Genomic DNA, 25,283 nt, shown 5'->3' with positions numbered 1-25,283 from the left:
TCGTCTCGGGGAGACGATTACCGAGGGTGTCGCCAACAATTTGTATCCCCACACGCGTATCATAAGCACTGTCCGGGGTAAGAGTCGCTAAACAACTCCCCCGCATTCGAGCATGTCTCCGAATTGCGGAAGACCTTTACGGCTTTGATCTGTCTTTAGGGGGGAAAGAATAAAGAAGCAAGATCTGGTATGATTTGCGCTCAATTGACTGAATTATTTCGTCCCTCATCCTATCCGTAGCCAAGCTTTACTACCCTGGGCCTGGCAGGCTTCATCTCTCGCGGGGTAAACTAGACTAAGAGATGATGGTTCCGCACTCGAAAGAAACGCGGTGTTCGAGGCCCTGCATTGCTTGGTCATGTTCCAATGCCACTGTTCTCATTGGAGATGGGGTTGCTGGACGTTACTGAGGAGGCGTTTGTTAGCTTGTCGCTCAACTTCGGTTCGATTCGGTTCGGATAAGGATTTCCTTTCTCGTCTGCCAGGCAGGGGTTGAGGCAACACGAGTAAGTTCAATCAGTACTGTCACCCCATCACGACTCGTCAGTACCAGAAATGATGGATTCCCTACCAGTTCAATATGCCACGCTGAGATGGACTAAAGAGTAGGGGAAAAGGATCAACAAAATTCACTTGCTTCAGTTAGTTCTCCGATTGAGTTCACCTAAACAAAACCTCCCTTTGTGTCATTTGTACCGATCCATTTCAAGGGAGAACCACTGTCAGGGATCCTCAATTCCGAACCGAAGCGAACCGAACTAACAACCACACATTCTCCAAGTGGTTCGTTCAATATTCTCATCGTCTACATAATCACGAGCGCCGTTTCAACCAAGATTTTCTACTGTTACATTCAGCGTATCATGTCTGAGCCACTACAATCACAGTCACAGCCACAGTCTCCCTCACACCAACAAGATGGACACAATGAGAAAGACGCTGTGGGCTCCCGTCTTGAACCTGTCGAGACAGGGGCTTCATACGTTCCTCCACACATGACAACGATTCAGCGACGTCTTGTTGTCTTGTCCCTTTGTTTAACTCTTTTCCTTTGTGCATTGGACACAACCATTTTGGCTACAGCTCTTCCTACCATTGGCAATGAACTACACACGTCGGCTCGCGAATATGCCTGGATAGGCTCTTCATACACACTATCAACAACAGCGGTGACACCAGTATGGGCCAAGATTTCCGATATCGTTGGCCGCAAGCCGAGCATGATGAGTGCCACGGGTCTTTTCATGGCTGGAAGCCTTATCTGTGCTTTGGCAAACTCTAGTGGCATGCTCATCGGTGGCAGAGTAGTCCAAGGTCTCGGCGGTGGAGGCTGCATGGTCCTCATCACGATTCTCATTGGAGACTTGTTTCCCTTGAAGGATCGTGCAAAATACTATGGTATCACGGGACTTGTGTTTGGCATCGCAGGAGCCATTGGTCCAGTATTGGGTGGTGTTTTCTCTCAAGCCGTCACTTGGAGATGGTGCTGTAAGTATACTCCGGATAACCAGTCTACTAAGTATTAGCTAACCAACCGCCCAGTCTACATCAATTTACCTTTTGAAGGTGTTGCTCTAGTAGCACTCTTCTTCCTGCTCAAGGTCAACATTGAGAAGGAACCTCTCATTGACGGCTTGCGCAGCCTTGACTGGGTTGGCTTTGCTTTTATCATCGGCGGCACTATCTGCTTCCTCTACGGTCTTGAAGCTGGCTCAGGCGGACTCGCTCCCTGGAATTCTGCTTTTGTCATCTGCCTCATTGTCTTTGGGGTTATCATCTTGGCGCTCTTCATGGTATGGGAAGCCAAGGTTGCCAAGAACCCCATTATCCCTATTCGGATCTTCCAGAGCAGAACGAACGTGGCCTCTTTCGCTGTGGCAAACTTGCACTCGTTCATTTTCATCTCATACGACTACTTTTTGCCGCTTTACTTCCAGGTTATCCTTGGTTTCTCGCCCATCATTTCCGGAGTCGCCTTGTTTCCTCTCATTCTTCCCATGTCGATTTCGACTGGTCTTGGTGGGTTGTTTGTGAGAAAGACTGGAAATTACAAGATTGTGATTCTTATTGGCGCTTCTCTCATGACTCTCGGTACGGGTCTTTTTATCAGCCTCGGACAGCGAAAGGAATGGGTCAAGCTGGTGATTTTCCAAGTCATTGCAGGCTTAGGCTGTGGTGTTCTGTTCCAAAACCCCATGATCGCACTCCAGACTCATGTCCGGCAGAGAGATATGGCAGCGGCTATGTCTGCGTATACGTTCATGCGTGGTCTCTTTGTTTCCATTTCGATTGTAGTCGGAACAGTCTTGATTCAGCGGACTGTTCGTGGCGGCAATCTGACGCACGTGTCCGATGACACAGAACAAGGCGAGACGGACAAGCAAGGATATATCAGTGGTTTGAGGGTCATGTGGGCATTTTACACGGCTCTCTGTGGTCTGATGGTGGTATCGGCGGTCTTTATCCTGCCCAAGCCGATAAAAACAGAAGTAAGTAGCGAGACGGGTACTGAAACACAACAAAGCGATAAGACGGACACCATGGCTTAGATAACGTTGAGTCGAAGGGCGTGGATAATAATTTACTAGATAAAAGAACAATAGAGACGCGTCTTTGCACGATCCAGAGGAATTTGTCGTGATATGAATCAAGATACGTTTTCGCTAGACGCGTCGCTAATGTCTTGTCTCACTTTTGGTATCCTCAAAGGGTATAGCGTGGTTGGCAACTCTAGGAGCAAAAAGTGAGGTTCTGCCCGGGCTCGAACCGGGGACCTTCTCGGTGTTAACGAGATGTCATAACCAACTAGACCACAGTACCTGGGTTTTGCTTGGCGACTTTTGTTCAGATTGAGCTACAAAATGATCGCCAGTCGTTCCTCCATGGGGAAACGCCTCGATCTACGGTACCGGATGGCTGGTTCGATCAAGCCAAGAGACGGCTGAATTGGCTAGGAAGGGGCTGGCAGTACCTGATTGTTGCTCTCTATGACGCGATGCCTTTTGACTAATCTCAATGCGGAATGTTTCAACGCGTCGTGATGTGATGTGATGACTGACACTGCCCTTGAAAAAGATCTTACCCTATAGCTTCATCGATTAATTATTATCACAACAAGAACACAGTCAATCGTTACTGTATGAACATGTTGCGAAAATATTATACATATTGTAGAATTGGAACTTAAAGACAATTTTAATTTTACAATTACGATCTGTCAGAGCTCAACACGGTCAAGGAGAGCTACTGGTTAATTAACAAAAATGTTTCGAATTACCTAGCGGAAAGTATGAAAGATGGGATCACCAAGTCAGTTTGTGCTGTCAGGACATCAGAGTTCAGAGCCCGATTGCTTAATTATGCCCACCTGTTCAACCGTAAAGGGTCACAATAGAAGGACCGATTCATAAGCTTTATTGACAATCCTTCACTGCATCCGCCCAACAAGCGTAATTACAGGCGCGTCGGATGGGATGACGAGCCTCCACTATCTCGGCATGATATCTTCATTCAGTCAATCTAGAATCTTGCCCATCTAAGATACGAGAGATCTCCCATGCTGTTTAATAAGCGGATCATGCGATAACAAAAAGGAGTTTTAAATAACTTCAGCTCCGTCTCCATATCAAACAACAACACTATTGGATAACTTCATGACTCGTGTCTTACGCTTGCTAAGCTGAGACCGGATTTCGGCAGCGGAATGACGCAAAGTCCGTGGCGAAGAAGTTTTCTTCGGACTCGATAACCAATGGCATGTTTTGCGCATACTTTTCGTATACATGGTCCATGGAGTTTCCATGGGCTTTGTCATGGCGGACTTAATCTTGCCCCCGACAGCAGTCTAAAAAGATGCATGTCCAAACTCTGATCTTGGATCTGATTTCTAACCCGCTATGACCGTTACTTATCCGTTGATAATTAATCAGATCTACCACAATTGCAACGGATTTTGCAATGATTACGGCCGAAAAGCCCGATCCGGACCCGACAACCCGTTAGGGTAGATCTAGAGCCGAGGCATAACCCAAACCAGAAGAATAGGAGTAACCTAGAATGTTCTTAGCGTCTCGCTTGGTGATATCATTCCTTGTCGGACTTAACGTAGGGACCACACGTCCTTGCCTGTCCAGGGTGTTGTCGCCGGTCGGCGGATCCGTCATGGAATTGAAGAGATTTGCTTGCTTGCTTGCCTACAATATCCGTCCGGTAGTTACGTAGTCGATTAATAAAGTCCGATCAAAGGAACCTGGTCCTTATTTAAGTCGCTTGCTTCCGTTTCTTTTGTTGATCTGCATGCTCTTTCCAGACAACGGGTTTTTAGCTTTCTCCCCCGCCTAAACTAAACGCATCGACGCTATTCGCACTCAAGACATACAGCGACTAGTTAGTTACTCGATACGACCACGACACGATGAGCGAAAACGATAAAATAGAAAGCCCGGCCATGGCTAAAATCCCCTACTGGCGATTGGTCGCAGACCAGGCTGGCATCACGCCCGAAGTCCAAAACTACAAGTACGATGGCTCAGGTACAGAGGAGGACCCTTACAGGGTGAAATGGATCCCCAATGATCCCCGAAACCCCATGGAGTTCAGCCAAGTCAAGAAGTGGTTCATCACCATGATTGTCGCTATGACCACCCTCGCTGTTGCTCTTGTGTCGTCAGCTTATACTGGTGGTATTCGACAAATCATTATGGAGTTCAACATTAGCCAAGAAGTCGCTACTCTTGGTGTGTCTCTTTTCGTCTTGGGTTTCGCTATTGGCCCTCTTCTTTGGGCGCCTCTTAGCGAGATGTTCGGTCGCCAATACCTCTTCATTGGTACCTACGCTGCTCTTACTGCCTTCAACTCTGGCTGCGCCGGCGCCAACAACGCCTCCACTCTTATTGTTCTACGATTTTTTGCTGGCGCTTTCGGTTCGTCGCCTCTTACCAACGCTGGTGGTACTATTGCCGACATGTTCCCCGCTTCTCAGCGTGGTCTCGCCATGGCCATCTTCGCTGCGGCTCCCTTCCTTGGCCCTGTCCTCGGTCCTATTATTGGAGGTTTCCTTGGTATGAATGCTGGTTGGCGATGGGTCATGGGCTTCCTCGGTGCCTTCTCTGGTGCCCTCTGGATCATTGGTACCCTGCTTGTTCCCGAGACTTATGCCCCAGTCCTTCTCCGTCGCCGTGCTGCCAAGCTCTCCAAAATGACTGGTAAGGTCTATGTCAGCCAGATTGATCACGACCGTGGCAAGGTTACTCTCACCGAATCCTTCAAGACTGCCCTTTCGCGTCCCTGGATCCTCCTCTTCCGAGAGCCCATTGTGCTTCTCCTTTCCATCTACATGGCCATCGTGTACGGAACCCTTTACATGCTCTTCGGTGCCTTCCCCATTGTGTACCAGCAGCAGCGTGGCTGGAACGCTGGTGTCGGTGGCCTTGCTTTCCTTGGTATCATGATTGGTATGCTCGCAGCTATTGGATACACTATCCCCATGAACAAGCGCTACGTCAAGATCGAGAAGGAGAACGGTGGCTTTGCCCCGCCTGAAGCTCGTCTTCCCTCATGTCTCATCGGTTCCGTCTGTCTACCCATTGGTCTCTTCTGGTTCGCCTGGACCAATGGCCCCTCTACTCACTGGCTCGTCAGCATTGCTGCTGGTGTGCCCTTCGGTTTCGGCATGGTTCTTGTCTTCCTCAGTGTCATGAACTATCTCATTGACGCCTACACTATCTTTGCCGCCTCAGTTCTGGCTGCCAACTCAGTCCTCCGATCTCTCTTTGGTGCTGCTTTCCCTCTCTTCACCAGCTACATGTACAAGGATCTTGGCATCCACTGGGCTTCATCTGTCCCCGCCTTCCTTGCCTTGGCTTGTGTTCCCTTCCCTTTCCTGTTTTACAAGTACGGTGCTTCCATTCGTGAGAAGTGCAAGTACGCGGCTCAGTCGGCTGCTTTCATGCGCAAGCTACAAAATGACAGCGCTGCCGTTACTGATGAGGAGAAGAGAGAGGATGGTGTTCCTGAGGAGGAGACTTTTGATGACGATGCCTCCACCGAGGTTGATGAGCCCGCTTATGCTCCCATCACAGCAACTAGGACACATCAATCCACACGATCCCATGCCTCTAGGGCCTCTCGTGCCTCGCGGGCTTCAATGGCTTCGCGCCGCAAGTCATATGAGGGTAATCCTTACGACATTGATCGTGTCAACACAAGGCAATCATTCACATAAAATAATCGTTACCTAAAAGTTATTGCCGTATAGCGTTTAATTACATAGACTTACTTCTTTAAAATAATACCCCATTTCTTACTTTCATACTTCTGACTCAACTCTGATCCATCGTGTGAAGTCCAACCGCACTATTTATGGTCATGACGTATTAATCTCTTTTCTTCAACAATTGCTGGGTTTAACGTGCAGTAATTAGAGGCTTGGCAGGGCTAGCTAGCTAGGTAGGTACTCCGTAGGTAAGGTAGCATGGCATTAGCGTCCAAGGCGAAGCTGAGCTCTGGCTGTTTCCTTGGCAGTTAGTGAAGATGATGCACTGGACTGGATATGTGTCCCGCCTGTACTCCGCAACATGCTTGAGCTGTGAACGGGTGGCACGGTACAAGGCCTTGAACATGATCCACTACTTGTCAACACGCACCTTGTTTTAGTTATCGCGCAAAGAACAACTTCCTCACTTGTCTCTTCCATTGACCACGAACATCAGTGTCAATTCTGGGTCGTCTTTTATCACAAAAACCAGGTACTGTGGTCTAGTTGGTTATGACATCTCGTTAACACCGAGAAGGTCCCCGGTTCGAGCCCGGGCAGAACCTCATTTTTTGCTTCCTTAGCATAATAATGCTGATAAACCAATGTATTATTGCCTTCTGATATGGAGACACCGTAATGACAGGGCTTGCAGGAGTGAACCACCAAGAATGCAACTGATGACAGAGTAATTATAATGAATTTGAAGGCGAGACTTTATGGTGGCTAGCTATATGGCATGTCTCAAGATTGAAGCTTCTTGTAAAAATAAAGCATTTGCTTTGCCAATTGCAAAGCATGCATTTAATCACTTCACCACACAGGTGCCGACTTTATAACCAGACCAAATCTGTCCAACTTAGTCTCTGAATGGAAAGTACCTCTGAGGACAAGTGATATTGGCAGTTGGAATTACACCTTGGAGATATCCCTGGATGTGTTCGTAATAACAAGGAGATCCTCCCTCTCGTGTAACAGGATGCTGGAAAGGGCCGAACGGTTAGCTGAGATCGCTTCCCAGAACATGCTTGGAACTTACGCCAACGGATTCTTGTAAAAGTACCACTGATCCCGGAAATCGAGAAGCCATTTTGTGGGCACTTGGAAAAATTAGTCAACTGATTACTGTTGGGCAAGTTATTGGGAGAAATACTTTGCCGCAGGAGCAACAGGGTCGAGGGTGTTGCTTGTGAATAGTATCGGAAACGACATTGGCTTGTCGACTCCAGTAACTGGACCTACAAGAAGAGATTAGACTAGTTGAAAATAACATCACTACTGAGCGATATGGTAAAGGAAACCCTACCTTGTAACATCATGCTGTCGGGCAACTGTGGCTTGAGGGAACGGCATAGAATTGTTCGTGCCCAGATCGGGAATATGTCCCCAATGTACTTACTACTGGATATGGACTCTTCAATGTAGTCTTTCCACTCCTCAATGGTGACAAGCTTGTTGTTCCTGTATGAATCCGCACATCGGATGACGACATCCACATCAATTGTCAGGAACAGCTTCTCCGACCATCCAATTAGTGACGACGCGTTGCCATTCTCCAGCTCAGCAAAGGTGTCAGCGAATATGGGGAAATAGGTACGCGGCTCATAGAGGCCGTAGGCTATAAGGGACTTGAGGTCCGAGTATGTGGCGAGTCCTGGTAAAGTGTTGCTGTCGATTCCACTGACCGGAATGGGGTGACTTGAGATGTTTCGGATGATTGTATCTATTCTAGTCATGATGTTTTCTGGCGTCGGTCCCCAAAAGGAACACAAGTCTGCACCAGCAGCATGGCATAGAATCGGAAACTGCTCAAACGCCTTGTCCGAGTCAACAAAGTTACTGCGCCAGTTGTTGTCGTAGTATTGATCGACATCCAAGATGCTCTCAAGGACCAATCTTTCAACACGATCAGGGAACATGGATGCGAATGTAGTACCAATAACAGAGGCATAGCTGTTACCAAAACCCCAGAGTTTGGCTTCTGAAGGCTCACGGCCCGCCAGTTTTGCGTCTGCCTCGATAAAGGTGAGAATGTCTCGTGCAACCGCAGGAGTGGTGACATAATAGCCAAACGGTGACTTGGTCTTGACTTCCTCATTGCACAAGTCACCATAGATTTCTGCTGAATAGTATTGTTCCTCGAATGAGTTGGAGGATGTGTTCGTGGCGCCAGTGTAGTGAGCTCGGTTAAAGGCTGTTCGTGCTTCCTTGTTGTTCCGAAAGCAGTCAATCTTTGGTCCGCTTCTCTCTACACCACGAGGGTCCAGGGCGACAAAGCTGTAGGTTTCCCCAAACATCTGTCCGACTTGGTCTTTGTATTCCTGCAAAAGGTCAATGCTAGATCCACCCGGACCGCCTGATGTAGAGTCAGTTGGTTGTCATGAATTACTATGGCTCTAGGGGAGGTCATACCTGGAATGATCAAGAGACTCTGGGAATCGGAAGTCGCATTCTTCCCAGCGAGCTTCATGAAAGCAATGGGTGTGGTGCCAAGATCGGGGTTCGAGTAGTCAAGTGGGACTTGGAGTCGAGAACAGGTAAAATTGTCAAAACATGGTGTCCAGATGAGTTCATTCGAAGGTTTGATCTATGCATTTTGTCAGATTACTTGGTAGCAATGATGGCAGCATTCATGAATGCTCAAGTATCTTACTTGTTCAAAACTTTGAACCATGGTGGCATTTTCCCGACACTCAGCTTTGCCTCCAAATCCTGCGAGTAGGACAAGAGCAACTGCGTTTCGCTTCATGTTAATGTGTGGGATATGTTGAAGAAGTTTAAGTATGATTGTGTCTACACAAACTATTTTATTGTGAGATGTGCTGAGTCTACTTATACATTCTTTGAGACCTTTAGTAACGCTTTTCCTTATGAGATATATCACCATTTTGCGTTACACGTAATTCTCTCACCCCACTCGTACGAACGAGCAAATAAACAAGTCTGGATAGATACTCAGCCCCTAAAGACCGAGGGTATAACCTTTCAAGACCCTCAAGTTATTCTCATAAATGTGTAATTTGGGATCGTCAAAGACCGACCGAGCTGGTAGTTAGGATCTTGCAGTAAGCCTTGGCATATCCACCTGTACGAACTGTCCAATGAGAAGACTCAAATGGAAGTAAGCACTACATTTGTTCACCTAGACCCCTAGCCTGGCCAGCTGATTGTTCCTCGTGACATTACTTTGTTCTGCAAAACATCTCTGCGTCCTCTTTGCGCCTCTGAATTAGATTTGTGTACCAATATTAGCTGCAGCAATGAGCAGTCCGAACAGCAAAACTGGAACCAACAGTCAGGCATGGAGAAAGAAACCTCGACAATTCGCCCCAAAGTCGAGACTGGGCTGTAAAACATGCAAGTAAGTCCCGTCTAGCTCATCGCCATCTTGATTGAACAAAGAACTCACAAACAATACTAAAGAATACGACGAATCAAATGTGACCAGGGTCGGCCATCATGCCTCAAGTGTCAGTCGACAGGGCGGATCTGTGACGGCTATGATGTGGTACACCTTGTCGGGGTTGAGGCAAAGACAAGCCAGTGTCATCACTCAGGGCCTGCTACAACAGCCACCCACGGCTTGGCAAACCCATGCGCTACTTCCAACGCCCGGCAAGCGCCATGCCTACATTACCAAAGTAACCACAGCCTGATCCTGGAAAATCCGAGAGCTTTGATGTTGCTACCAGTTGATTCAGACCAAGCAGAAGCTATGTCATTCTTCGAAGCCATCTCCGTCAAGCATCTGAACGAGTACTACCCAAGTAAGCCATGGCGCGAGACACTTATGTTGTTCTCCCAAACAATCCCGTCAGTGAGACATGCTGCTGTTGCACTGTCCCTGCTTCACCGAAGCTACCATGACGGCTGTTCTAGACAGTCAGAATACAAGGCTCTTTTCCATTATAACAAAGCCATACAGCTTTTTCTGGCACAAAAGAGCTGTGATGACGTCGAAGCAATGACAACCACATTATTAGTATGTTACTTGTTCACAAGCTTTGACAACTTGGCGGGCAATTATCATCGGGCGATGATACATCTGCAAGGAGGAGTGCAACTCTCGCACAGTATTCCTAGTCTCATGCTAGATGGAAGCTGTGTCTCCAGAGTGAATTCGTTTCTCATGGAAGTTGTGAGGCAGCTGAGGCGTCTCGATATGCAAGCTGGTGCCTACCTAGTCGGTTGGAGCCCGGTAGACATACAGGAAACTGGACGAGAAGCTCTGTTCTCGAGCGAGGCATTTGAGTCAGTGGATGATGCCGCAAATCACCACCAGATCTTACTTGCGCGAGCCATGAGACTGTACTGGATGGCGCAAGAGTCATCCTTCCTAGGCGGTGTGCCATCCGTCGATTCCAAACAGCTTGTTATTGCGGAGCTAGAGACATGGCGGTATCAATTCGACGACACGTTAAGCACAACTAATCACTACAGTACCGATATCGTGCATCTTACAACGTTATTGAAACTCCAAAATACCGTTCTTTGGATCCTTGTCAGCAGTCTCGGCCCGGGTAGAGAGATGGAGTACGACATATTTCTGCCCGTATTTCAGCAATGCGTCGCAATGGTAGATGAAGTCGCATTGGGACACCAAAACTACGAAGGATCATCAAAACCGAGATTCACTCAAGACGTAGCTATTATACCAATTCTTTACATCATCGGAGCCAAATGTCGAGACCCTATGGTCCGAAGGGATGTGCTGAGAATCCTGAGACGACAGCCGCTCCGGGAGGCAGTCTGGGACAGTGCCGCTGCAGCGAGAGCTGTGGAAAGAATAGCTGAGATTGAAGAAAGTCGAGTTGGAAGGGGACGTGTAAAGAAGATGGAGGAAATCGAAGTGTCACAGAGGGTCGAGTGTGTATCATGGGAGCAAGTGATCAACAGCCACTCCGGAACAAGACTCGAATTGGAGTATACTCTTTGCAAACAAGAGACCAGATATACAGAGTCTCTGCTGGTTGTTTAATGATGCATTCAATTACATAAAGAAAGACTTATTTCGGGATTCGCTATAGAGATGGCGTTTCAGGCGGGCGATATTAAATCCCAAATACTAGCAATTCTGAGTTTTTATCTCATAATACTTGACAATGTCAAGTTGGGCCAATTCATGCAACACTCTATGTCTCTATTGTTGCCTACCCGTCATTGTTCGGCTTTCATTCAATTCATAACTGGGCCAGCATTGTACAAAACAAGCGATATGTTCCATATTTGACTCATGTTACCTACCTAGTGTTCAACGAAGCCAAATGATGCATCTGTTCGGCATGGCTAGATATAAAACTCCCAATGCTCTTACTGTTATTGTTACCATTACAAAAAAAAGTCTAGAAGACATGAACGCAAGAAATCTTGATCCTGCCGCTATCCCATGGGGTTTACCGGCTTCCGAGGTTATCTGTCGTTGGAGGTGATAAGTCTAACCATATTGCAAAGTATGTCAGAAGATTATACAAAAATAGGAAATTCGGCCTATAAAAAAATCCATTATTCATTGGCGGTGACATTGATCAGGACCTCCAGATGAACTGTGCAAGTTTCTGCACACTCTAGATAGAGTATGCAATGAAGACGCACAAACCTCACCCTGGCGATTCGCAATTGATACTGACATTTTGATTCTGTCAAGATTTGCCAACAAATCAGCTAAGCTATGGTTATCACACGCCATTACAAGTTCACGTAAGAGTTCTTTACAGTCGTTTATAAATAATAAGAGATTAATTTGTCCATTCTCAATCTGTCTAGGAAATCGCACTTGAAATATCAAAACTCCAGTCCCAAATCATACCAGCTCCGGTCCTGAGAGTCGAGCTCTCGATGTACACCCCCACCACCCTCATCTCTCATTTCCAGTACTGTCAATAGCCAGTACTGTCATTGTTGGCACGCTGCAGCTTTCCGGTCTTCGCCATCCAGCTGTTTAGTGCATCATCCCCGACACCACGCCGAGCTTTACAGCTCTAGCACTGCTTCAGCACCTCTAGGTGTTTCTGAAGGCAGACTTGACCTCTTCCAGTGTCTTGTTGACACTTCCAACGAGCGAGGTCTTTACAGACTTGACTCGCTGTCTGAGAGATTCAAGACGTGATGAGCGTCTCTGAAGTACATCAGTGACACGCGGAGGCGCTGTAGCGCGACGAGTATCCACGTATCGTGGATACTGGTATCGCGCTGGAGGCACGTATCGTGAAGTCTCGTATCGTGGAAGAGGCACGATATCATCTAGGTCTTCAGGACCCGAATCGTGCTCTCCATCGACCTCTGTAGACGACTCCACAGTATGGGCAGTCCCGAAGAACTGCAGGTTCCTCCGCCGGAAGTCTGAGTCTGCCCGCAGGTTGCCCCCGGCTCTCTTCAACTGCCCATACTCCGTCCCCGGGGACATCTCCCAGAGCGTGCCATCGGCAGCCTGGAATGTGTAGACTCCCGTGTCAGAATCGTATCCGACACGTTTCATTCCTGCAGGCAACCTGCCTTCATCTCTGTCGAATGTTTGACGCCGCGGCATCTTGGCGATTGTTTACTGGGATAGTAAAAGTTTGCTGTAGTTTTCGTAGTAAGAAACTGTTGTTTCTTACTTTGCTTTCGTTGGCAGAATGGTTTGAGGAGGAAAAGGAAAAGAATTCTTGGGAGGAAATCTTCCCCCTTTTATACTCAGGGGTACGTACTCATAGATCAGATACAGACGTGTTTGTGCAAATTAAACAATTGAGATGTTTCCTGTTGCATAGCTGTGTCCTTAGAAACAAGTTTGGATATGTGATACCGTCTCTCAGTGAATGCCTAGAGGTCGTTGGTTAATAGTAATGGTATTGAACATATCAGATGTTGGTTTGGAGTCCAAGCCGAACACAACTGCGATCCAATTGTGATATGGAATCACCAAATTCAATACCGTCACTCATAGAAACAACCACTTGGACATTTACACCTTTGGTCAAAACTACACCAGAACAAGAAAGGATGTGAGCTATGCATTCACGTAGTGTCTGCTGGTTTTGTTTGCCGTTGAATGTAGAAGATGCCAATGTGCAAGAACCTTGAAATAACTCACGTGGCTGCCAGCCAATTACCAACTATATACATGGGAAGTTGTTGTTTCCGTATTGTACTTGTTATTCCCAGAATCACCTCCTCCCGACGCTCGCTTGGTATGCCTCTTTGAGAATCGCAATCGCTATAAATCGCTCATTTTCAATTTGTTCTTCACTCCACTCGTTGGTTCAACAATTCATCACGTAAAAATAGTTAATGTCATCTGTGTCGTAATTATGGCCGAAGAACCTATATCAGCAAAGACGGCTTCCCAACAATCGTCGCCACATGGACAAACACTACCACCTGAACCCGCGGGCCAGCTTGACGCAGATGACAACGTCACTGACAATGACTCAACGCTCGGTTATGCCGATTATGATAGCTCAACTGCTTCGCTTAGCTCTACTATTTACAAGTATAGAGAAGAGAATGGACGAACATATCATGCTCATAAAGATGGCGCGTACATTGGCCCGAACGACGATCTGGAACAAGACCGGCTGGACTTCCAGCACAGTCTTTGTCTTTTGACTTTTGACAATCAGCTTCATCTTGCTCCCATCTATCAAGAGGGAAGTATACCTGTGCGTCGTGTTCTTGATGTTGGAACGGGAACCGGAATCTGGGCAATCGACTTTGCCGATGAACACCCCATGACGGTTGTGACCGGAGTAGATTTGAGTCCAATCCAGCCATCTCTGGTGCCTCCGAACGTTCAGTTCCAGGTGGATGATATGGAGGATGAATGGACTTTTTCCGAGCCATTTGACTATATATATTGCCGGTTCATGACAGTCTCGTTCGCCAATTGGCCAAGTTTTTTTGAACAAAGCTTCAAAAACCTGGCAACTGGTGGCTGGATTGAGGTTGTAGATATTCTGCCTCCTACATCTGATGACGGTACCATGTCCCCAGACACGGCGCTCCATAAATGGTCGAATCTTTTACTGGAGAGCACAGAAAAGATTGGTCGACCATTTGGCGGTACAGCCTTTTACAAGTCCCAGATGGAAGAGGCTGGTTTCAAGAACGTCACACTACGAGTTTACAAGTGGCCTCAAAACCGTTGGCCAAAAGACAAAAAGTACAAGGAGCTAGGTAAGGTACTCGTTATGCAAAGACAAGAACAGATATACTAACACGAACAAGGATCATGGACACTTGAGAATATTTCAAGCGGCCTCGAAGCAATTAGTAATGCTCTATTCACCAGAGTTTTAGGATGGTCGAAGCCCGAATTGGATGTGTTCCTCGCAAACGTGCGTAAAGACATCAAGAACACCTCAATCCACGCCTACTGGCCTGTGTAAGTCATTCGTATCGCATTTTGAACATGTCTAAAAAAGATCCAGATACGTGATTTGCGGTCAAAAGACGTCTTGAACAAATGTATTGTGTGGAAAGAACTACAGTTGTGTATATCCAGGCCTTAGGGTATCAGAAAAATTGGCCTTTGTAAGCTTAAGAGACGAAATTAGTGGGCCACTTTATGCCCTTTAGACATAACTCTTAGACTATTTATTTTTGTAACCTAAGACTTAGAAGGTCATTTTGTCTGCCACCCATTAGCCAGGGTTCTGGACAATGCATGGCACGTCAGATCATTCTTTTCATTTTAGCAATCGAGGCTTATTATGGGTCTCGATCTTCCCTTGTGCTTACTTGAACCGGGGTGTTTTGATGCCGAACACCTGAATTGATTACCAATTCTCTTGTATGGCTGAACACAACGACTAAAAAAGGAACAACGGTGTCTAGATCCGGAACATCCGTATTGGTTGCGCCTCTGCGCTCTTGAACAAGGATAAGAATAAAGATCAAGTGTAATCGACCACCATCGAACACAATGCCCATATGTGTCGGGCGTCGGGGTAAAAAAGGTCCCGATCACTCTGGAAGTCCGCAACGAACTCCGCAGGACTTAGCCAATACATCCGGTCTAGAAGAACAAGCGTATATTTCATAGACTGTGATTCTATAAGAACATGTTTGCTGTTCATGTAATATCGAATCACACAATCACTATTACCTATAGCAAGAGAGCAGAATGTCTTCTATTGTCTTTGTAACCGGTGCGACAGGGAGACAGGGCTCTGCAGTTGCCAGGCAACTCGTCGACATAGGCTGGACTGCACGCGCCACAGCTCGTAACATGGAGTCCCCCAACGCAAAGGAGCTCCAAAGCATGGGCGTCGAAGTATTTCCTGGCGACTGGGAAAACGAGGAAACTCTTAAGAAAGCCATAGACGGATGCACCCATGTCTTTCTGAATGTGGTACCCAACCTTGCAACCTTCACATCCGAAGTCCCCCACGCTAAGCGAATCCTCGATATCGCGAAGCAAACTGGCGTTAAACACGTCATCTACTCCAGTGGCATGGCCATAAAAGATCTTGAAAAGGGACAATACCACGATCCGAATCATCCGGTTTGCCGGGGACATGGCTGGAAACGCGACATTGAGAATCTCGTCCAAGAAGCTGGATTTGATGCTTGGACAATTCTTCGACCTGGGTTCTTTATGTGCAATTTCCTTGAACCAAAGGTCAATATGATGTATCCCGATCTTGTACGCGACGGCGTTTTGAAGACAGCCTATACACCCGAAACACGCCTCCCACAGGTGGATGTGGAGGATATCGCCAAGTTTGCCGTAGCTGCATTCCGTGAGCCAGAGCGTTTCAACAGGCAGTTTGTACCGATTGCAAGCGAAAAGCTATCCCTTGCTGAGATCACAAGTCAGCTAGGGGAAGCGACTGGGAGGTCTTTCAGAACCACGTTTTTAGCCAAGGAGGAAATTGAAGAGAAGATGGCGACGGACTTTTTTGTTGCCATACAGGTCATGGCCCGAGACTTGGAGAGCAAGGTCGATATTGAGGATGTTCAGAGATGGGGAATTCCTTTGACTTTGTTTACTGATTTCCTGAAAAGGGAGGATTCCTGGGTTCAAAGTACATACAACTGAAGAACACCTTATCGTGTGAAATCCTTCACTGTCTCTCATAGTTGTTGTCATGATCTCACTAGACTCATATAAGTGAGACGTCTCAGTTCATATGCGTTTGTGAGTTATGATTCGGAATTTCATTACTCGTTGGCTAGCCGGGAGGGGGTGCTAACTAAGCAAGCTTAGTTAGCTATAAAAGTATAAGATAAGGTAAAAAGTGTAAGATATCCTGAAAAATACCTATTTAGTATAATTTATATTAAAATACTATTTTTTTTAATTAAATAATACTTAAATCTTATTAAAATAGGCTTAAATTAATAAAAAGATATAATTTAAAGCTTCTATTAATTTATTAGCTATTTTAAAGTAAAAGTGTCACAGCTCGAAGTCAGACCAACCTACCCTAGAGCCACAAGTGGATCAGATCACGTGGCGATAGCGTTATCGCCGTAACCTTAGTTAGACCGCCAGTCAGATCCTGAACGTAGCTCCTTGAGCTACGTCTTGTTAATAGAGCCTGACCTGCCTGCAGTGCCTATCCGTAGCAATAGAACCTATTACGCCCGAAGCGTTCCCTGTCCACCCGTACCGCCGGACTCAGCCCGTGACACTACGTAGCTCCTAACCGTTGGACACCGAACGCGATGTCTGCCCGCCCGCTCCCGCCCTTCCTGCCGGACAGCGTCGAGTCATTCCGTGACCATGCCCCGGAACACCTAGACGATTGGTTCGAATACTTCCGGAACGTTTATACCTACGCCGAGAACGCCCAGAACCGTATATCCCAGCTGGAGAATGAGACCCAGAACATGAAGGATAAACATCAAGGACTCCGAACAATCCCTGCAACAAATCACCACTGAGCGTAACTTTGCCCGAGCCCAGCTCGAGTACACTGAGCAACAACACGAGAAGGCCCTAAAGAGGAAGGACGACGACATCTTCGAGGCCCGCCTCGCCGAACGTCGCGCCCTCGATGCCACCCGACCTACCGTACCTACTATCCGTGAACCCCCGAGACTAGCGCTCCCGCTGAGCTTCGTGTAGCGACTCCTATGGGAACGACTCCTCCGCCTTCTTCCCGATCTACCGAATCAACCAGTCTTACCGAACGATTACCCGACCCTGACAAGTTTGAGGGCGAACGGAGCGACCTACGCCGTTTCGTCTCCCAGATACACTCAAAACTAAAAGCTAACCACGACCGATTCCCGACACGCCTCGCCCGAATGTCCTATGTAACTGGCCGTCTTAAGGGACGCGCCTATGCACAAGTCCTACCGCACATTAAAGCTGGTGAATGCCAACTCCCCGACTACCAGGATATTATCGATCTACTAGAACGCGCTTTTGGAGACCCGAACCGGATCAATAATGCCCGCGCCGAATTATTCCGCCTTCGCCAGACTCACAAGGATTTCAGCACCTTCTTCGCCGAGTTCCAACGCCTCGCGCTGGAAGGAGAAATGTCAGAAGAGGCCCTCCCTACCCTGTTGGAACAAGCTGTCTCCCGAGAACTACGCGGAATGCTTATACACAACCCACCGCCTAGCTATAAATATCACGACCTAGCCACCTTCCTACAAGAATTGGAAAACCGACGACGCCGCTTCGCAGCGGAGCCACAGCCTGCGTCACGAAAGACGAATATGCCGCTGAAGGAGTACCCCCAGACACTCCGAAAGAAGTCCCCATCGCCTCGTAGAGGGAGAAGCCCCCCCGAAAACCGCCAACCAGCCGGAGAACCTATGGACCTCAGCAATCAGCGCCGCTATAACCGCCCTAACCAACGACGGGAGAACAACCAGTGCTTCCGTTGCGGTTCAGCCAACCACTACCTCCGCGACTGTCCCGAACCTGACACACGTCCAACCAGGCTCCGTCAAGCCACCTTCGCTTATAGCCCCAACCGCACCAGCCAGCCCCCGTCTCCACACTCGCCTACATCCAGCCGCGCCAGTTCCCGCCGATCTAGACACTCCCGAGGACGCCAGGAAAACGGGGTGAGCCTGTCTTAAGTCGGCGCCAGGCTCCCCTCCCCGCACCTACTGTACCGAAGATTAAACTGTCCGCCGCCTCCGTTCATGGAATCCCGATTGAGAACGAGAACAACCAACGTTCGAACCTGATGATACTGCCTGCCAGCCTCAATGTGGCCGGAAGAGAACCAATTCCGTCTTACGCTATGACCGATAGCGGAGCGGAAGGAAAAGGGTTTATCGACGAGAGCTGGGCTAAGTCCCAGAACCTGAAGTTTAGACCCCTGAAGAGAACCTTCGAGATTGAAGTGTTCGACGGGCGACCTGCCGAGAGCGGGAAGGTCGCCTACTACGTCCGCGCCGGACTCCGCATTGCCGATCACGAGCAGAAGAGCATGATCTTCTACGTGACCCAGCTAGCCAGCTACCCTATTGTCCTGGGAATGCCTTGGCTAAAGCAACACGACCCGCAGGTGGGCTTCGCGGCCCACACGTTCACATTTAACAGCCCGTACTGCCAGAAATTCTGCAACACCCCAACCAAGCCTACAAGGATTAAGGCTTTACAGACCGTCCCGAAGAAGTTCATGCGCCAGATGAAAGGGAGTATCCCACCAGCCTTGGAGGGAAAGGATATCCTCCCGGTTTCCCTGCGAACCGCCCGAATATACAGCCAGAAGGACCGTTACCGCCTCTTCACCGTCACCCTGAAGCAACTGGACTACCTGCTTAAGCCTGAGCCAGAGGCATTCGTGCTGCCGGAAGAACTTCGAGAGTTCCAGGACGTTTTCTCGCCTAAGGAGGCAGAGAAGCTACCACCGCACCGATCTGGAGACCACCACATCGAGCTAACCCCAGGAGGAAAACTGCCGTTTGGACCCTTGTATGGAATGTCCCGGAACGAACTGACAGCCCTACGAGAGTGGCTAGACGAGAATCTGCGTAAAGGATTCATCCGCCCAAGCTCGTCGCCTGTAGCCTCCCCGGTACTATTCGTCAAGAAACCCGGCGGTGGTCTACGCTTCTGCGTGGACTACCGAGCCCTGAATAATATTACGGTTAAGGACCGCTACCCGCTCCCCCCTGATCAAAGAATCCCTGAATAACCTGTCTGGTATGAAATACTTCTCCCGTATTGACATCGTATCGGCCTTCAATAATCTGCGTATCAAGGAAGGCCAGGAGTACCTGACAGCATTCCGCACCCGATTCGGATTATATGAGTCACTGGTTATGCCCTTCGGCCTAACAGGAGCCCCCGCGACCTTCCAGCGGTACATTAATGATGCGCTGAGGGAATACCTGGATATATTCTGCACTGCGTACCTGGACGATATCCTGATCTATAGCCGGACCCGAGAAGAACATGTCGAGCAATTAAAGATGGTGCTTGAAAAACTGAGAGCTGCCGGGTTATTCGCAAACCCAGCCAAATGCGAATTCATGGTTACGGAAACCAAGTTCCTAGGCCTTATCGTGGGACGAGACGGCATCCGAATGGACCCTGCAAAGATCGAAACTGTTAAGAACTGGCAAACCCCGACCTGCCTGACAGATGTACAAGCTTTCACAGGATTTGCGAACTTCTACAGGAGGTTCATCCGTGACTTCTCTAAGCTTACAGCCCCGTTGAACCACCTGACAAAGAAAGACGTACCGTTCGTCTGGGACGAAACCTGCGAAAAGGCTTTCCGAGACTTGAAGGGAGCCTTCACATCAGCACCGATCTTACGCCCCTTCGATTGGACGAAGGACGTAATCCTGGAGACAGACGCCTCTGACTATGTATCCGCCGGTGTGCTGTCGCAATACGACGATGACGGAAGGCTGCACCCGGTAGCCTTCTTCTCCAAGAAGCATACGTCCACGGAATGCAACTACGAGATCTACGATAAGGAACTCATGGCCATTATTCGCTGCTTCGAAGAATGGAGACCCGAACTGGAGGGGGCACCCTCACCGATAAAAGTGATCACGGATCACAAGAACCTGGAGTACTTTACGACGACGAAGTTACTTAACCGACGACAAGCCCGCTGGTCTGAGTTCCTGTCCCGATTTAATTTCCAGATCACATATCGACCTGGGAAACAGGGAGTTAAACCCGATGCCCTGACCAGGAGGTCAGAAGACCTCCCTAAAGAGGGGGATGAGCGCTTAGCGCACCAAAGCCAGGTGGTACTAAAGAAAGAGAACTGGCAACTTCCGCCGCTACGAGTCCAGAGAGCCCGCATCCGCCACCCACTACAACAGAACCAACCCGCACCAACACCCGAGGAGCCGTCACTCTCAATAGAGCTACCAGAAGAGATCGACCGCTTGCTGAACGAAGGATACCAGACCGATGAAGACCTGCAGTCGATACTACAAGCCCTCAGGACCGACGCACCGCGACACCCGAAGATTACGCTTGCAGAGTGCAAGATCGTCCAGGAACGACTGTTGTACCGGGACCGCATCTATATCCCGAGCCACGACGCCCTCAAGACCGCCCTGCTGAAAGCCTGCCACGAACACCCTATAGCAGGACACCCAGGTCGTGCCCGCACTTATGACCTGCTTTCCCGGGATTACTACTGGCCCGGAATGTTGGCCTACATCGAACAATGGGTTAAGAACTGCCATACGTGTCGAAGAGCCAACCCAGCCCGAGAAGCGAAGCAAGGTGTGCTGAAACCCTTGCCTATCCCCGAACGAGCCTGGCAACATGTGTCAATGGATTTTATCACACATCTGCCGCCCAGCGAAGGAAATGACGCCATCCTGATTATAGCCTGCCGCCTGACCAAGATGAGACATATCATCGCATGCAAAGGAACCTGCGATGCCGAAGACGCAGCCCATTACTACCTGAAGGAAGTGTGGAAGCTACATGGGCTCCCACAGACTATAGTATCGGACCGGGGACCCCAGTTCGTAGCGGAGTTCTGGCAGAAGCTCACCAAACAACTGTCGATCAGCTCGCTACTATCCACCGCTTACCACCCTGAGACCGACGGACAGACTGAACGCCTGAACGCTGTGTTGGAACAGTACCTGCGAGCCTACGTGTCATACCTACAGGACGACTGGAACCGATGGCTCCCCCTGGCCGAGTTCGCAGCGAACTCCCTGAAATCCGAAACCACCGGCGTATCTCCGTTCTTTGCAAACTATGGATTCCACCCGCGAATGGGCTTTGAACCCACGATTACAGTCAGAGGAACCCCAGCCACTAGAGACGCAGAACAGTTCGCAAAGACGATGAACGACATCCTAGAGCACCTGAGATCAGAAAGCATTGCCGCACAAGCCCGTTACGAAGCCCAAGCGAACCGACACAGACGACCTGCCCGACGATACCAAGTAGGGGGACTCCAGTGTGGCTAGACGCCAGGAATATCAAGACCCTTAGGCCACAGAAGAAACTAGACTGGAAGAACATCGGCCCGTTAAAGATCGGCAAGGTCATCTCCCCGTACGCCTATCGACTGGAACTGCCCGCCAGCATGAAGATACACCCCGTGTTTCACACGAGCCTGCTAAAGCCAGCTGCCACCAATCCGCTGCCCGGTCAGAACGTAGACCCGCCACCGCCAGTAGAAGCCGAAGGAGTGGAAGAGTGGGAGGTTGAAGACATTGTGGATTCCCGATGGGACAGACGAGGCCGAGGAGGCCGCCCCAGGCTGAAGTATACTGTGAAATGGGCCGGATATGCAGACCCAACAGAAGTCCCTGCTGCCTACGTGGAGAATTCTGCAGAGATCGTGGCGAACTTCCACAGGAGATACCCTGACAAGCCCGGACCACAGTAGCCCGTCTCGGCAGAGCTCGATGCTAAAGAGGGGGGCACTGTCACAGCTCGAAGTCAGACCAACCTACCCTAGAGCCACAAGTGGATCAGATCACGTGGCGATAGCGTTATCGCCGTAACCTTAGTTAGACCGCCAGTCAGATCCTGAACGTAGCTCCTTGAGCTACGTCTTGTTAATAGAGCCTGACCTGCCTGCAGTGCCTATCCGTAGCAATAGAACCTATTACGCCCGAAGCGTTCCCTGTCCACCCGTACCGCCGGACTCAGCCCGTGACAAAAAGAAATAATTATAATAGCTTTAGTAATACTTTAGTAAGGGAAATAGCTTTTTTACTAAAATATACTATATATCTATTTTCTTAATTAATAAGGCTATTTTCTTATATTATTCTTATTTCCCTAATAATATTATAAAGTAACTTATAAAGCTATATATAGTATTAATAGGGATAAGGAGTTAAGGGAAGTATAAGTAACGTACATGATAAGCGGGTGCAACAGACAAGCGAGTGCAACACAACATCACAACATCTCAGATAGAAATAGCAATAAAAACACAACAGACTATTAATTAAGTAAAATTAATCGCTATATTCTTCCATAGACATAGCGACAAGTATCTGACAGGTCCTTGCATTATGTCCTGTCTTGCCGCACGCTCCACAGCGCCTTTCCTTCATTCGCGGAGGCCCTCCTTGACCACCACTTCTCGATGGTCCAGCCACCGCCTGCGCATCAACATCCGTTTGATCAATTACTTGCCTTCCTTCCTCTACTGTCATCACCCCTCCTTTCTGTAGCCGGGTTCTTTTTGCCCTCCGCCGCCGGCTTAGTATCTTATTTGCCTGTTCAAGATCTTGGACCCTGGCCTCTAATAAGGCAACCTTATGCATAACTATCTTTGTTCCCTTGGAAGAAGACCTCAATGCTTCTAGAATTGACTCTGGAGAGCTACTTTTATGCCTTTTGATTCTCTTTTCAAGATATTCAAGCTGAGAGTCGGCTTCAAGGATAGTCTTTGGGGTCTTTGAGACCCAAGGGGTCGAGGGGCTAACTACCTCCTCCACAGGCGTTGGAGTCCGCAGCTGCACATCGAGCTTCGAGATTACACTTTCTGGGTCGAGAGGAGCAAGTCCGGCTCCTCTAAAGGCTGCTTTAATATTTTTCTCTGTCATTGTGGCCTGGTAGGCGGTGTAAAAAGCCGGCAAGAACTCGGTTTTGGAAATGTGGGTTACGGAGCATCTGATCAAATGCTCGATTTCTCGCCCGTAAGCCTTCTTAAGCAGGCCAAAGCACCCGACATCAAGAGGCTGCAGCAGATGAGACGAATGAGGCGGTATACAAAGCGTGATGATTTTATTTGCCTTGCAATATCTCTCAAAGTCGACCGAGTGGTGACTTTGGTGTCCGTCGAGGATCAGGAGACGATAGCGATTCTTTGATTGCTTGGTAGTACACCGGTCGAAGTGCTTTAGCCACTCGAGGACTATCTCGTTATCTGTCCAGCCATTAGGACTCGTCGCAATAGCCCAATCGCCCGGGAGGTTGCTTTCTCGGTACCAGTGGGCGAGGTGATATTGGCCCGCACCTATGATGAACGGCGGGATCGCTTGGCCCTCGGCATTGATCGCCTGAATGACTGTAATCCATTCCCGGTTTCCAGGCTGCACTGATTTTGGTCTTCCACGCCTTTCAGCACCTGTGACGACCATTCCGCTCGCAATAACGCCCATCATAAAGCCAGTCTCGTCAAAGTTGTAGATTTCATCAGGTCGGATGCCATACTTCGCAATTACATTTGCTACGAGCCTAAACCAGTTGCGAATAATGGTCGGATCTTCACATTTGGCTCTCTGGTAGTCATATTTACGGGGGAAATGCGTCTTGAGGTCTTTGTGTCGCTTGACGAAGTTAGAGGCCCAGCGCTTGCCGACAGGCGGCGTCTCGCGGTCGGCGAGCAATCGGTTAGCCATCTCCTCAACACAACGCAGTCGCGGGGGAAACCCTCGCGAATCCAGATCGAGAATGAACTGAACTATGATCTGTTCTTCTAGATCAGATAGTTTGCGTGATTTTGGGATAGAATCACGCGTAGAAAGGATACCCTTCTGTCGGCGATATAAAGTCCAATAACGGACCTGGTAGATGCCTGCGGCGCGTCGGAGACTTAATTTTGGGTCATTTTGAAGGGCACGAAGTGCAAGAAGAATCCTAGCCTCAATATTTGGGTCTGGCATATTTGGTGGTTGAAAATTAATTGATTAAGTTGAGAAGATGTAAATTGCGGGATTTTTTGTTGCACTCGCTTGTCTGTTGCACCCGCTTATCATGTACGTTAGTAATAACTTAGAGTTAAGTATATAAGGCAGTAATAAGGGTATTTTAACTTTATTATTACTAGTAACTTTAATTATAGGAAGAATTTTATCTTCTTTATCTATTTTCTTATATTTATATACTTATATAAAGTTAAAAGTAACTATATTATTACTATAAAGGAGGCTAGTAAGATTAATAGTACTAAAGGGCTTTATAGTATACTATACCTTATAGATAGCTTTATATATATTATTAAGGAGTTATATATCTATTATATAGCTATTAGTCTTTTCTTTTAATACTTAAGTTATTTATAAATACTATATATCTATAGATAAATAGTTATATTACTTCCTTATATACTTTAATTATGTCACAGCTCGAAGTCAGACCAACCTACCCTAGAGCCACAAGTGGATCAGATCACGTGGCGATAGCGTTATCGCCGTAACCTTAGTTAGACCGCCAGTCAGATCCTGAACGTAGCTCCTTGAGCTACGTCTTGTTAATAGAGCCTGACCTGCCTGCAGTGCCTATCCGTAGCAATAGAACCTATTCCGCCTAAAGCGTTCCCTGTCTACCTATACCACCGGACTCAGCCCGTGACAAATTACTACTTAAACTATAGCCTCTTTAGTATACTATTAATAATAACTTCTTTATTTTCTTACTACTTATCTTTAAGGTAATTTATTTCCTTAATAATAATAGATTATATAAATTATATACCCTATTTATATTACTTTTTCTTATTATTAGTAATAGCCTCTTTTTATTAATTTTATAGATCTTATAGTAATACTATAGAAATAAGGTTAAAGATAGTCTTTATATAGTAGCCTTACTTTCTTTTATAATACTGCTTTTTAATATAAATTCTTTAATTATCTATATACTTTTTAATAATATCCTTAAGTACTATAGCTTTATAAA

At 47.8% G+C, this 25,283-nt stretch overlaps 8 protein-coding genes and 2 non-coding genes across 10 annotated transcripts; 7 read left to right on the top strand and 3 right to left on the bottom strand.

The window, feature by feature from the left end:
* Positions 1–863: 863 nt before the first annotated feature.
* FPOAC1_006129 (uncharacterized protein) lies at positions 864–2,549 on the top strand (the record flags this gene model as incomplete). The annotated part of the gene is made up of 2 exons (XM_044850622.1): positions 864–1,488; positions 1,543–2,549. 2 exons carry the CDS (start codon positions 864–866, stop codon positions 2,547–2,549), a joined length of 1,632 nt encoding a protein of 543 aa, XP_044709334.1.
* Positions 2,550–2,746: 197 nt separating this feature from the next.
* Positions 2,747–2,820, bottom strand: FPOAC1_006128. Its single transcript has one exon. It is a non-coding gene; the product is annotated as a tRNA-Val (tRNA).
* Positions 2,821–4,414: 1,594 nt separating this feature from the next.
* FPOAC1_006127 (uncharacterized protein) lies at positions 4,415–6,223 on the top strand (the record flags this gene model as incomplete). The annotated part of the gene is made up of 1 exon (XM_044850621.1): positions 4,415–6,223. One exon carries the CDS (start codon positions 4,415–4,417, stop codon positions 6,221–6,223), a length of 1,809 nt encoding a protein of 602 aa, XP_044709333.1.
* A 522-nt stretch (positions 6,224–6,745) lies between these two features.
* FPOAC1_006126 lies at positions 6,746–6,819 on the top strand. Its single transcript has one exon. It is a non-coding gene; the product is annotated as a tRNA-Val (tRNA).
* Positions 6,820–7,165: 346 nt separating this feature from the next.
* On the bottom strand, positions 7,166–9,002 carry FPOAC1_006125 (uncharacterized protein; the record flags this gene model as incomplete). The annotated part of the gene is made up of 5 exons (XM_044850620.1): positions 7,166–7,235; positions 7,293–7,353; positions 7,653–8,609; positions 8,666–8,840; positions 8,907–9,002. The coding sequence occupies 5 exons, from the start codon at positions 9,000–9,002 to the stop codon at positions 7,166–7,168; spliced, it is 1,359 nt and encodes a 452-aa protein (XP_044709332.1).
* A 511-nt stretch (positions 9,003–9,513) lies between these two features.
* On the top strand, positions 9,514–11,231 carry FPOAC1_006124 (uncharacterized protein; the record flags this gene model as incomplete). Its single annotated transcript, XM_044850619.1, has 3 exons — positions 9,514–9,614; positions 9,677–9,894; positions 9,955–11,231. The coding sequence occupies 3 exons, from the start codon at positions 9,514–9,516 to the stop codon at positions 11,229–11,231; spliced, it is 1,596 nt and encodes a 531-aa protein (XP_044709331.1).
* A 1,020-nt stretch (positions 11,232–12,251) lies between these two features.
* Positions 12,252–12,779, bottom strand: FPOAC1_006123 (uncharacterized protein; the record flags this gene model as incomplete). Its single annotated transcript, XM_044850618.1, has 1 exon — positions 12,252–12,779. The coding sequence occupies one exon, from the start codon at positions 12,777–12,779 to the stop codon at positions 12,252–12,254; it is 528 nt and encodes a 175-aa protein (XP_044709330.1).
* Positions 12,780–13,542: 763 nt separating this feature from the next.
* On the top strand, positions 13,543–14,619 carry FPOAC1_006122 (uncharacterized protein; the record flags this gene model as incomplete). The annotated part of the gene is made up of 2 exons (XM_044850617.1): positions 13,543–14,407; positions 14,459–14,619. The coding sequence occupies 2 exons, from the start codon at positions 13,543–13,545 to the stop codon at positions 14,617–14,619; spliced, it is 1,026 nt and encodes a 341-aa protein (XP_044709329.1).
* Positions 14,620–15,356: 737 nt separating this feature from the next.
* Positions 15,357–16,274, top strand: FPOAC1_006121 (uncharacterized protein; the record flags this gene model as incomplete). The annotated part of the gene is made up of 1 exon (XM_044850616.1): positions 15,357–16,274. One exon carries the CDS (start codon positions 15,357–15,359, stop codon positions 16,272–16,274), a length of 918 nt encoding a protein of 305 aa, XP_044709328.1.
* Positions 16,275–16,903: 629 nt separating this feature from the next.
* FPOAC1_006120 (uncharacterized protein) lies at positions 16,904–17,964 on the top strand (the record flags this gene model as incomplete). Its single annotated transcript, XM_044850615.1, has 4 exons — positions 16,904–17,036; positions 17,140–17,265; positions 17,307–17,751; positions 17,832–17,964. 4 exons carry the CDS (start codon positions 16,904–16,906, stop codon positions 17,962–17,964), a joined length of 837 nt encoding a protein of 278 aa, XP_044709327.1.
* Between the last annotated feature and the right edge of the window lie 7,319 nt (positions 17,965–25,283).

The sequence above is a fragment of the Fusarium poae genome, chromosome 2, assembly GCF_019609905.1.
Source record: "Fusarium poae strain DAOMC 252244 chromosome 2, whole genome shotgun sequence".
NCBI lineage: Eukaryota > Fungi > Ascomycota > Sordariomycetes > Hypocreales > Nectriaceae > Fusarium > Fusarium poae.
This window is presented reverse-complemented; position numbering and strand designations above follow the sequence as displayed.